At 41.2% G+C, this 13718-nt stretch overlaps 1 protein-coding gene across 1 annotated transcript in view; it reads left to right on the top strand.

The window, feature by feature from the left end:
- Positions 1-2520: 2520 nt before the first annotated feature.
- The window catches only part of FAM151B (family with sequence similarity 151 member B), a 52418-nt gene continuing 41220 nt past the window's right edge, over positions 2521-13718 (top strand). The window contains exon 1 of the mRNA XM_010386016.2: positions 2521-2683. Coding sequence (XP_010384318.1) covers positions 2659-2683 — 25 coding nt within the window. The 5' untranslated portion in view covers positions 2521-2658. The remainder of the gene's footprint in view (positions 2684-13718) is intronic.

Here is a 13718-nt window from a genome sequence, read left to right as displayed (position 1 = left end):
TTTCTTTGCTGGAGCATTTTAAAGCGAATATCAGACATATCCTTTCATGCCTCACACTTCAATATGCAGCTCTAAAAATAAGGACAGTGAAGAGGAATATTGTAAAATATATGAAAATATTGTGGTAATATTGTGACCAATATGTCATAAAAACTTAGCAAACTGATGCAGGAACAGAAAACCAAATACCACATGCTCTTACTTATAAATGTGGGAGCTAAATGATGAGACACATGGACACAGATTGGGGAACACCACACTCGGACTTTTGGAGGGTGGAGGGTGGAAGGAGGTAGAGGATCAGGAGAAATAACGAATGGGTACTAGGATTAATACCTGGGTGATGAAATAATCTGTACAACAAACCCCTATAACACAGTTTACCTATATAACAAACCTGCACTTGGACCCCGGAAGTTAAAAGTTAATAAATAAATAAATAAATAAATAAATAAATAAATAAAAAGATAGCTGAGCACAGTGGCTCATGCCTGTAATCCCAGCACTTTGGGAGGCCAAGGAGGGGTGGATCACTTGAGGTCAGAAGTTTGAGACCAGCCTGGCCAACGTGGTGAAACCCTGTCTCTACTAAAAATACAAAAATTAGCCAGGCATGGTGGTGTGTGCCTGTAATCCCAGTTACTCAGGAGGCTGAGGCAGGAGAATCGCTTGAACCCGGGAGGTGGAGGTTGCAGTGAGCCGAGATCGTGCCACTGCACTCCAGCCTGGGACAACAGAGCGAGACTTCATCTAAAAAAAAGAAAAAAAAGTTTTTTAAAGAAGACTTGTACTGCAATCAATACCATCAAGAAAGTGAAAAGACAGTCTGCACAATGGGAGAATATATTGCAAATATTTGCAAATTATCTGTTAAGGGACTTGTATTGAGACTATACAAAGAATTCTCACAATTGAAATGAGCACAGGATTTGAGAAGACATTTCTCCAAAGGAAATATATAAATGACTGATAAGCACCTGAAAATAGGCTCAACATTATTAGTAGGGAAATGCAAATCAAGATAATGATGTAGTACTTCCTATCTACTAGGATTATAATTTAAAAAACATAATAACAAGAAGTACTGGTGAGGACGGGGGGAAACTGGAATCTTCATACACTGCTGGTGGGAATGAAAGATGGTACAGCTGCTTTGCAAAACTGGCAGTTCCTCACACAGTTAACTATGTTACTATATGAACAAGTTAGTTCCACTCCTAGGTATGTACACAGATATGTACGCAGAAATGTGTTCATATACGTCCAAGCAAAACTTGTTGATAAATGTTCATAGCAGCATTATTCATAAAAGACAAAATGTGGAAACAACCCGAATGTCCATCAGCTGTTGAATAGACACACATAAAATGTGGTATATACAGACTGGAATTTATTCCAACATAAGAAGGAAGAAAGTACTGATACATGATAAAACATGGATGAATTTTGAAAACATGCCAAGTGAAAGAAGCCAGATACAAAGATCATACATACAGTCTGTGATTCTATTTACATCAAATGCCAGAATAGGCAAATTCATGAGACAGAAAGTAGATGAATTTTTGTCTGGGGGTAGGAAGAGGGTAAATGGAGAGTGGTTGCTTTGGAGTGATGAAAAATATTTTATCTGAAAGGCTGGGCAAGAATCGCTCCCCTTTGTATTATGTGTCAGGTGATGATAGTTATCTTAACTCTACCACTGGCAGATTGAGTTTTTTGGTCACAGAAGCCGAAAATGGCAGAGCTTTGTTGCTAATTCTGATCACTAGTTTGGCATCAGAAAGTAATGAGTTAAGGAGGGCTAGAAAGACAGTGGATGGGAGAACCCAGTTGCTGGGAGCGTTTTCTGAGTGAACACTGGTAGAGAGACAGAAGGGGAGAAGAAAACTTCAGGTTATCTGCTCGGTAACTTTGTACAAAAACTGTTTTTTGGTTTTTTTGTTTGTTTGTTTGTTTGTTTGTTTGTTTTTTTGACAGAGTCTACCTCTATCGCCCAGGCTGGAGTGCAGTGGTGCGATCTCGGCTCACCTCCACCTCTCCGGTTCAAGCCATTCTTGTGCCTCAGCCTCTCTAGTAGCTGGGATTACAGGCGCGCGCCACCATGCCCGGATAATTTTTAAAATTTTCGGTAAGGACGGGTTTTCACCATGTTGGCCAGGATGGTCTCGAATTCCTGACCTCAAGTGATCCGCCCACCTCGGCCTCCCAAAGTGCTGGGAGTACTGGCGTAAGCCACCGTGCCCGGCCAGAAACACTGATTTTTATCAGTAATGATTCCACACCCTTTTAGGATATTACTAACATTTAAAAAAATATATATCCAACTTTTGAAATTCGTGCTCCACTCCAGCAACTGCTCTCAATCGGAGTTCCATCCTCCGCCGCAGTATTCCCTAACGCAGCGTTATCTTCAGAGCTACCACCTGCTTCCGAAACCTTTCGGAGGAGCGCTTCGCCAACACCTGCACGGCCAACCTCTAACGCCAGCCTCTGCGCCTGCGTGCCGCGGCTCCATTTGGTTCCGCTTCGCTGGCGCCCGCCTGGCTCTTCCCCTGCGGGAGGCCTGTGGTTTGTGGAGTCGAATTTCCCTGCCACCAGTGCCCGGTTAGCAGGGGCGCCAGCCGCTGGGCGCCTGCGCGGACGGCGGGCGTCATCACCATGGCAGCATCCGCCGGAGGCCCAGGTAAGCGCCAAGCACGCGGCCTCTGCCTGGAGGTGGGGCTCTTTGAGAGGCTCCGCCGGCGGCACCCTCCCTTTGTGCGCTCCCGCGGTCCTCCTTGCTTAGGGACCTGGGAGCGCGCCGCGCAGTACCGGGCGGCTGGGCTTGGAGCCCACTCCGCACTCTGGGCGCGCCCCCGATCGCCTGGCGATGACCTTGGTTTGCCGGGTGGGCGTTAAGGGACAGGCGTTAGGGGGAGATCGGAGAACGGCAGAGTCAGTGTTTTTTGAGGTCTTGGTTGGAAGGAAAGGAATGTGACGTTTCCCTAATTCCTTAATTTCCGCAGACCGCATGGGGGCGGTCTGGGTCAGTCGGTTCCTCTTTGGAAACCGGGAGGCTTGGGAATGCGGACGGTGGGCCGGCCCGGCCCGGCGTAGTCCCGCTGCTGAGCGCGCGGCCTGGAAACCTGGCAGAGTGCGGCTCGCTTAAGTTTTCCCTTGGAATCAAGTGCTTCAACTTGCGGGACAATAGTTCCGCTCTTGAAGGTTACAGTATCTTTTCTGTAAGCTTAAGTAGTGGCATGAGACAACCTCAGTGACGCGTTCTTTCTTCAGTTTAGATTTTTTCCCTAATTGTAAAAATAATACACGCTTTCACCATTCTGACTAGCAGGCTGTATAAATACAGGTTTTCTTCTGAATCGAGGCACGGTTTACAGAATCTTGGAATAACGTGTGTGTAAGAGAAAAATGTCCAGGTCCTGATAAATGTCATTATAGAACATTTATAAAGTATATTACTATAGGGAAGTAGGAAAAAAAAAATTCCCCAAATGCTGATACCCACAGGCACCACTACTAACTTTTTGGTATTTTCTAACAACCCTGACTCTTAAAAATAGAGTTAAGGTCATGGTAAACATAATTTTTAAAATCCTGCCTCTTATACTATTCCATGTCACCAAGGTTTTTATAAACATAATTTTGAATGACTGAATTTACACAATTATATTGTATACAATACAGTTATATTGTAATTAACCAGTCTCCTAATGTTGAACGTTAATCAGTCGTTTCCTGTTTAGTTTTGTTAGAATTCATTCTGTAATAAACATTTTTGCATTGTTCTTCCTCAGTTATGTTTTTGGTTTGTTTTTATCCTGGATATGATTCTTGTAATTGAAATTACTGGATCAAAGTGATCAATGTGAACTTTCTTTTCTCTTCTTTCTCTTTTTTCTCTTTTTCAAGACCTGTGCTAAACCTCCATAGAACATTTTCTTCAGAGTTTTCCATTTTTAACCCTTGGGCTCTTTACTTCTCAGTATAAATCCTTTTAATGCCTGCTTTTCCTAAGAATCCAAACAAATCTGGGACAAACCCACCCTCAAGACTTACACCATTCTCACTCACAGGCTGTATAAATCCAGGTTCTCTTCTGAATCGATACAAGGTTTACGGAATCTTGGGGGAAAAAATGTGTGCACAAGTGAAAAACGTCCAATTCCTGACAAATGCCATTTTTAAAAAAAACAAATTTTCGGGCTGGGCGCAGTGACTCACGCCTGTAATCCCAGCACTTTGGGAGGCAGAGGCGGGTGGATCACGAGGTCAGGAGATCAAGACCATCCTGGCTAACACAGTGAAACCCCGTCTCTACTAAAAATATAAAATAATTAGCCGGGCGTAGTGGCGGGCGCCTGTAATCCCAGCTATTTGGGAGGCTGAGGCAGGAGAATGGCGTGAACCTGGGAGGCGGAGCTTGCAGTGAGTCGAGATCCCGCCACTGCACTCCAGCCTGGGCAACAGAGAGAGACTCTGTCTCAAAACAAAAACAAAAACAAAAACAAATTTTCTTCTCATTACCGAGTTACTGATAAAACTAATTCTTAACCAGATTCTTCTGTTATATGTCATTTTCCCCCCTTACTTAAAAAAAAAATACATTCTCAACATAAAAGAGTTAAAAAGGCACAATAGGATGTACAGTGAAAAGTTCCATCCTGGCCGGGCATGGTGGTTTACGCCTGTAATCTGAACACTTTGAAAGGCAGGAGGATCGCTTGAGCCCTGGAGTTTGGATCAGCCTGGGCAACACAGGGAGGACTTGTCTCTACAAAAAATACAAATAAATTAGCCAGGTATGGTGGTGGCACATGCCTGTGGACCCAGCCACTCAGGAAGAGACTGAGGTGGGAGAATCGCTTGAGCGGGAGAGAGGCTGCAGTGAGCCAAGAACATGCCAGCCTGGGCAACAGAGCCAGAGCCTTAAAAAAAAAAAAAAAAATTAATAAATTTTAAAAAATCCTCACTGATGTATAATTTGCATACTATTAATATACAATTTACTCATTTAAAGAGTATAATTCAGTGGTTTTAGCTTGTTTATTTAATTTTAGCTTATTCACAGACTTGTGCAACAATTGCCACAATTTTAAAACATCTTCACCTTACAAAAAGAAACACTTTCGCATCCCCCACCCTTTAAACCCAGAGCCACTATTCTTCTACTTTCTATCTCTTTGAATTTGCCTATTCTGGATGTTTCATATAAATGGAATCATCCAATATAGACCCTCTTATGTCTGGCTTCTTCCGCTTGTCATAGTGTTTTCAAGATTCATCCATCTTGTAGCATGTTTCAGTACTTCTTTCCTTTTTATGGCCAGAAAAGGAATTGCATGAAACACCACATTTTATCCACTCATTAGTTGATGGACATTTGAGTTGTTTCCATCTTTTGGGTATAGTGAATAATGCTACTGTGAACATGTGTGTACAAGTGTTTGTGTGGACATATGGTACACTGTCTTTAATGGTAAGTCAATTCTGGTAGTCGCTTTTGGAAACTGGAAGGAACCTTAATGATTGTCTCTTCCAGGGGTCAGCAAATAGCAAACTTTCTTTTTTAATTTTATTTTTAATTGACAAATAATAACTGTATATTTGTGAGGTATAATGTGATGTTATGATACATGTATACATGTTAGAATGATTAAGTCAGGCTAATTAATATATCCATCACCTCATATACTTATCATTTCTTTGTAATGAGAGCATTTAAAATCTACTCATTTAGGAATTTCAAAATATATAATACACTATTATTAGTATTATTATTATTATTATCGAGACAGGGTCTCGCTCTGTCACCCAGGCTGGAGTGCAGTGGTGCAATCATGGCTCACTATAGCCTTGACCTCCTGGTCTCAAGTGATCCTCCTGCCTCAGCCTCCTGAGTAGCAGGGACTACAGGCACACAGCACCATGACCGGGTTATTATTATTTTATTTAGTAGTAGAGACAAGGTCTTGCTTCATTGCCCAGGCTGGTCTCGAACTCCTGAGCTTAAGCAGTCCTTCCGCCTCGACCTCCGAAAGTGCTGGAGTTACAGTTGTGAGCCAGCATGCCCAGAGTTATTAACTGTAGTCACCATGCTGTGCAATAGATCTTGGGAACTTATTCCTCCTGTCTAACTAGAACTTTGTACCCTTTGACTGACATATTCCCCTCCCATCCAATTGCCCCGGCTGCATCCCTAGCCTCTGGTAACCCCCACTCTACTTTCTACTCCTGTAAGCTCTACTTTTTGAAATTCCACATGTAAGACTATGCAGTGTTTTTCTTTCCATACCTGGCTTATTTCATTTAGCATACTGTCCTCCAGGTTTCTTCATTTGTCACAGATGACAGAATTTTCTTCTTTTTTAAGGCTGAATAGTACTCCATTGTATATCTCTACCACATTTTCTTTATCCATTTACCCACTGATGGCTCTTAGCTTGTTTCCATATCTTGGTGGTCAGCAAACTTTTTCTGTAAAAAGCCAGATATAAAATTTTGGGCTTTGCAAGGCATACATTTCTGTTCCAACTAATCAACCCTGCTATGGTAACTGGAAAACAGCCACAGGTTGCACGGGAAAGGAGGTTGGGATAAATAGAGGGAGCACCGAGGTTTGGAGCAGCAACACTGTGATTCCATGTGATATTGTAGTGGTGGATACATGCCATTGTACAAGCATCCCTTGTTTGATTGTACTTCACTTTATTACACTTTGAAGATAATACTTTTTTTTCTTTTCTTTCTTTTTTTTTTTTTTTTTTTACAAATTGAAGGTTTGTGGCAACCTTGTATTGAGCAAGTCTGTTGGTGCTGTATTTTTCAATAGCATATGTTCACTTTGTGTCTGTCACATTTTGGGAATTCTTGCAATATTTCAAATTTAAAAATTATTATATTTTTAAAATTATTATATTTATTATGGTGATCTGTGATCAGTGATCTTTAAATGCTACAATAATAATTGTTTTGGGGCACCACAAAGTCAAACTGAATCTGTAAATGTGGCGTGTGAGCCTTGCTGGCTTGGGCAGTGCATGCTGGCCGGCTTGGCGAGGATAAAAAATAAATACATAAATATGGTGTGTGTTCAGACTGCTTCGCCAGCCAGCCATATTCCTGTCTCTCTCCCTCTCCTAGGGTCTTACTATTTCCTGAGACACAACAGTATTGAAATTAGGCTGGTTAATAACCATAGAATGGGCTCTAAGTGTTCACGTGAAAGGAAGAGTCACCTGTTTCTCGCTTAAAATTGAAAGCTAGAGGGCTGGGCACAGTGGCTTATGCCTGTAATCCCAGCACTTTGGGAGGCTGAGGTCATCACATGAAGCCAGCAGTTCAAGACCAGCCTGGGCAACGTACCAAGACCTTGTCTCTACAAAAAATTTTAAAAATTAGCTGGCCGTGGTGGTATGCATCTGTAGTCCTAGCTACTTGGGATGCTGAGGCAGGAGGATCACTTGAGCCCATGAATTTCAGATTACAGTGAGCTATGATTGCACCACTACACTCCAGCCTGGGCAACAGAGTGAGACTTGTCTCTGAAAAAAAAACAAAAACAAAATCAAAAGCTAGAAATGATTAAGCTTAGTGAGAAAAACATTTTGAAAGCTGAGAGAGGCCTCTTGTGCCAAACAGCTAAGTTGTCAATGCAAAGGAAAAGCTCTTGAAGAAAATTAGAAGTGCCACTCCATGGAAAACACAAATTATAAGAAAGCAAAACAGCTCTATTGCTGATATGGAGAAAGTTTGAGTGGTCTGGATAGGTCAAACCAGCCACAACATTCCCGTAAGCCAAAGCCTAATCCAGAGTAAGACCCTAACTCTCTTCAATTCTGTGAAGACTGTGAGAAGTACAGAAGCTACAGAAGAAGAGCTGGAGATTCGCAGAGGTTGGTTCATGAGGTTTAAGGGGAAAAGCTGTTTCTACAACAAAAAATTTCAAGGTGAAGCAGCAGGTGCTGATAGGGAAGCTACAGCAAGTGATCCAGAAGATCTAGCTACGATCATTAATGAAAGGAGCTATACTAACAGTAGATTTTCTTTCTCTTTCTTTCTTTCTTTCTTTCTTTCTTTCTTTCTTTCTTTCTTTCTTTCTTTCTTTCTTTCTTTCTTTCTTTCTTTCTTTCTTCTTTCTTTCTTCTTTCTTTCTTTCAAGACAGGGTCTCCTTCTGTAACACAGGCTGGAGTGCAGTGGCAAGATCATGGCTCACTGCAGCCTTGATCTCCTAAGCTCCATCGATCCTCCCACCTCAGCCCCCCAAGTAGCTGGAACTATAGGCACACACCACTACAGCCTACTAATTTTTGTATTTTTTGTAGAGACAGGATTTCATCATGTTACCCCAGCTGGTCTCGAACTCCTGGGCTCAAGTGATCCCCCCACCTCAGCCTCCCAAAGTGCTGGGACTACAAGCATGAGCCACTGTGCAGGGGCAACAATAGATTTTCAGTGTAAATAAAATAGCCTTCTATTGTAAGAAGATGCCATTAGAACTTTGATTGCTGGAGGGAAAAAGCCAATATTTGGCTTAAAAGCTTCAAAAGACAGGCTGACTTTCTTGTTAGGGCTAATGCAGCTGGTGACTTTAAGTGGAAGCCAGTGCTCATTTGCTATACTGAAAATCACAGGGTACTTAAGAATTATGCTACATCTACTTCTCTTCCTGTGCTCTAAAAATGTACCAACAAAGCCTGGATGACAGCACATCTGTTTATAGCATGATTTACAGAATATTTTAAGCCCACTGTGGAGACCTGCTGCTCAGGAAAAAAAAGATTTCTTTCAAGGTGTTACTGTTCATTGACAAGGCACCTGGTCACCCAAGAGCTCTGATGGAGATGTGCAAAGAGATTGATGTTGTTTTCCTGCATGCTTGCATCTATTCTGCAGCCCGTGGATCAAAGGGTAATCTTGATTTTCACATCTTATTATTTGAGAAATGTTTTATAAATCAGTAGCTGCCATAGGTAGTGATTTCTCTGATGAATGTGGGCAAAGAATCATCATCCTAGATTCCATCAAGAAGATTAGTGATTAATGGGAGAAAGTAAAGATATCAACATTAACAGGAGTTTGGAAGAAGTTGATTCCAACTCTCATGGGTGACTTTGAGGGATTCAAGACTTCAGTAGAGGATGTAACTGCAAATGTGATAGAAATAGCAAGAGAAGGTGGGGCGCAGTGGCTCACACCTGTAATCCCAGCACTTTGGGAGGCCGAGGCAGGTGGATCATGAGGTCAGGAAATGGAGACCATCCTGGCTAACGCAGTGAGACCCAGTCTCTACTAAAAATACAAAAAATTAGCCAGGCATGGTGGCAGGTGCCTGTAGTCCCAGCTACTCGGGAGGCTGAGGCAGGAGAATGGCGTGAACCCAGGAGGCGGAGCTTGCAGTGAGCCGAGAGATAGCACCACTGCACTCCAGCCTGGGCGAAAGAGCGAGACTGTGTCTCAAAAAAAAAAAAAGAAATAACAAGAGAACTAGAATTAGAATGGAGCCTGAAGATGTGACTGTATTATTGCAATTTTATGATAAGACTTTAATGAACTAGGAGTTCCTTCTTATGTATGAGCGAAGACAGTAGTTTCTTGGGATGTAATCTACTTCTGGTGAAGATGCTGTGAACATTGTTGAAATGACCACAGATGATAAAGAATATTACATACTATCACAAGAACAGAAAACCAAACACCGCATGTTCTCACTCATAGGTGGGAACTGAACAATGAGATCACTTGGACTCGGGAAGGGGAACATCACACACTGGGGCCTATCATGGGGAGGGGGGAGGAGGGAGGGATTGCAGTGGGGAGTTATACATGATATAAATGATGAATTGATGGGTGCTGACGAGTTGATGGGTGCAGCACACCAACATGGCATAAGTATACATATGTAACAAACCTGCACGTTATGCACATGTACCCTAGAACTTAAAGTATAATAAAAAAAATAAAAAAATTAAAAAAATAAAAATACTGAAACTGAAAAAAAAAAAAAAGAATATTACATACATTTAGTTGTTAAAGCAGCAGCAGAGTTTGAGAGAATTGACTGTCATTTTGTAAGTTCTCCTGTGGGTAAAATACTATCAAACAGGACTGTGTGCTACAGAGAGATCTTTCATGAAAGGAAGAATCCACTGATGTCAATAGCTTCATTGTCTTATTTTAAGAAATTGTCACAGCCACCACAGCCTTCAGCAACCACCACCCTGATTGGTCAGTAGCCATCAACATTGAGGCAAGACCCTCCACCAGTCAAAAGATTACAGCTAGCGGAAGGCTCAGATGATTGTTACCACTTTTTAGCAATAAAGTGTTTTAAAATCAAGGTATGCACATTGTTTTTAGACAAGATCCTATAGTACACCTAATAGGCTACAGTGTAACAGTGTAAACATAACTTTTATATGTACTGGGAAACTAAAAATTGTGTGACTTGCTTTATTGTGATACTCACTTTATTCCGGTGGCCCATAACTGAACCTGCTATCTCAGATGTACACCTAGACATCTGTCAAAACCTATAAAATGTATAACACCAAGAGGGAATTCTAATGTAAACTATGGACTTTAGTTAATAACAAAATGTCAGTATTGGCTCATCTATTCTAACAGACATACCACACTAATTTTTAAGATGTTAAAAATTGGGGATTTTTAAATAAAAGCAATTTTGTAATTACCAAAAAAACAAAAACTGGGGAAATTGAGGGAAGAATGGGGATGATATGGGAACTTTGCTCTTTTTGCTAATTTTTTTTTTTATTTTTTTGAGATGGAATCTTGCTTTGTCACCCAGGCTGGTGTGCAGTGGCATGATCTCAGCTCACTGCAACCTCTGCCTCCTGGATTTGAGCTATTATCCTGTCTCAGCCTCCTGAGTAGCTGGGACTACAGACATGAGCCACCACACCCTGCTAATTTGTGTATTTCTAGTAGAGGAGGGGTTTCACCATACTAGCCAGGCTGGTCTTGAACTCCTGACCTCAGATAATCTGCCCACCTCGACCGACCAAAGTGCTGGGATTACAGGCATGAGCTACCATGCCCAGCCTAATTTTTTTCTGTAAATGAAAACTGCTTAAAAGGCCAGGCACGGTGGCTCACGCCTGTAATCTCAGCACTTTGGAAGACTGAGGGTGGCTGACTGCTTGAGGCCAGGAGTTTGAGACCAGCCTGGCCAACATGGTGAAACACCATTTCTACTAAAAATACAAAAAGTAGCCAATGTGATGGCTCATGCATGCCGGTAATCCCAGCTGCTCGGAAGGCTGAAGCACAAGAATCACTTGAACGCAGGAGGCGGAGATTGCAGTGAGCTGAGATCATCCCCCTGCACTCCAGCCTGAGTGACAGAGCAAGACTGTCTCAAAATAAATAGATAAATAAATAAATAAATAAACTGCTCAAAAACTCAATCTTAAAAAAGTTGCAATTATTTTTGCCTTTCTCTTGGCCCTGTTTTCAGAGTTCCAGCCTGTTTAAATAATAATACTAAGACCCTAGATCATAGGTAATTGGATCCTCTTTTAAGTTTTAAGATATATACAGTTGTGGCTTAAATACAGACTAACAATTTCACTTAGTAAAAGGGTAAGGAAAACTTTTTACTTTAAATGTTTTCAAATTCTAGAGTCCTGGTACTTTATTATTACTTTGTAGGTTGCCTTTATAAAAATTCTGAATGCAGTATGTGTAGTTGAAAAGTGCTGTGGAAATATCCAATATGAACCATTAACCAACATTTAGGTTTTTCTGGTAACGGCATGCTTATCAGATCTCTAAAGCATTTGGTGTATCTCAAAACCTTCCTTTTTTTTTTTTTGAGACGGAGTCTTGCTCTGTCGCCCAGGCTGGAGTGCAGTGGCCGGATCTCAGCTCACTGCAAGCTTCTCCTCCCGGGTTTACGCCATTCTCCTGCCTCAGCCTCCCAAGTAGGTAGGACTACAGGCGCCCGCCACCTCGCCCGGCTAGTTTTTTGTATTTTTTTAGTAGAGATGGGGTTTCACTGTGTTAGCCAGGATGGTCTCGATCTCCTGACCTTGTGATCCGCCCGTCTCGGCCTCCCAAAGTGCTGGGAAAGCCTTCATTTTTAACAGCCACATTAGTCATATATTCTATCATGCATATGTACTGATTTAATTATTTTCCTATTGTCAGACATTTGTTATAGCCAATCAATAATGTGCCTTCTAAAATGGCTACCTTAATATTTTAAAGAATGATGGCCATGTGTTGCCATCTTAGTATGAAAGGTCTATGACTCTATTATATATGCCAAATAGGGCCATGTGTTTTGAGTGGGAGACTGCTTTGGGGATAGTGAATCCTCCACCTAACGCTCCTTTTTTTTTTTTAAATTCTGCAGCCCAGTATTAGAAGTGATTGCTAAGTCCCTCGTATGTTAGTTAGAATTTGTCTTTATATGCCCCTCCATTCTCTGATCAAATTTTACTTTTTCTCAATATCTTAGCAGTTTCCAATAGGTTTTAGGTTTTTGGTTTTTTGAGGGGTTTTTAAAAAAGATGTTAGCTCACGTCTTTTATTAACTCATACACAATTACTTGTCTTCTGGTTTGTTGAAGCAGTAAGTCAGACAACATTTGCCACGATAATGTCTGTCAAAGTAGCTTGCCATAAACACTCCAGCACCATCTGAATGGCACTCTCGACAAAGGTGACTAATTTTGCCATTCTCATCTACCTTATAGTATTTCAGGACAGCCAGCTTCACCTTCTTTCTCTTGTGTTTATTATTCTTGGGAGTGGTGTAAGACTTCTTCCTTTTCTTAGCACCAACAAAGTCTCAACCCAAGATAAAGAGTAGACTCCTTTTGAATGTTGTAGTCAGACAGAGTACGTCCATCTTCCAGTTGCTTGCCAGCAAGGATCCGGCTTTGCAGATCAGGAGGAATTCCTGGATTTTGGCCTTTACCTTTTCTATTGTGTCCGAGGGTTCAACCTTGAGGGTGGTGGTCTTCCCGGGAAGGGTTTTTACGAAATCTGTGTTTTGGTGGCAGCTCCACCACAGATGGCAGATGGGAAAAAGACAAAGAAAAAAAGAAGAAGCAGTTTCAGATTTTCAACTGTTGTTAGGCAGAGTTAACAAACAAGTAATTAACAGAGGAAAGAATCTCATGCTTGGGGACTTTGCAGCCACTTGCTAGGCTCTTAATAAATGTTCGAAGCATGAACAAGGATTAGGGAGGTAAAATTATGGACACCTTTTGTTCAGCATTTTCTTCCTGTATGTTATGATATAGTATGGAGTGGATCTGGGTTCAGATATTTTTGCTACCACTTATCTTAGTCTTTGTTAACTCACAAATTTTAATGCTTAATCAAGAGAAAATATGTTATACCAAAAAGTAGTTGAAGGATATGAGAATTACATATATTGCACATGCTAGATAAACTTATGAATCCTAATTCAAGAGATTACTTGCTCACTCATATAGATGTTGCTGAGAATAATCTGAAGGTAGATATGCAGTAAAATATGCAATTTAAATATTAAATTGTTAATACAAATGTAGAATGGGGCTTCAGGTAGAAAAAACAAGTGTGTAAAACTTAGAATTTTAAATATAGCTTTGGCTTTACCTCAGTTGTCCTTATATTTCTGGGACCAGGATTGTAGAGAACATCATATGTAATTTCCAGCTTTTAAATATATGCTTGAGTTTTAGTTTCTTCCTACATTCTTATG

Source organism: Rhinopithecus roxellana, chromosome 3, assembly GCF_007565055.1.
Source record: "Rhinopithecus roxellana isolate Shanxi Qingling chromosome 3, ASM756505v1, whole genome shotgun sequence".
Classification (NCBI taxonomy): Eukaryota; Metazoa; Chordata; class Mammalia; order Primates; family Cercopithecidae; genus Rhinopithecus; species Rhinopithecus roxellana.
This window is presented reverse-complemented; position numbering and strand designations above follow the sequence as displayed.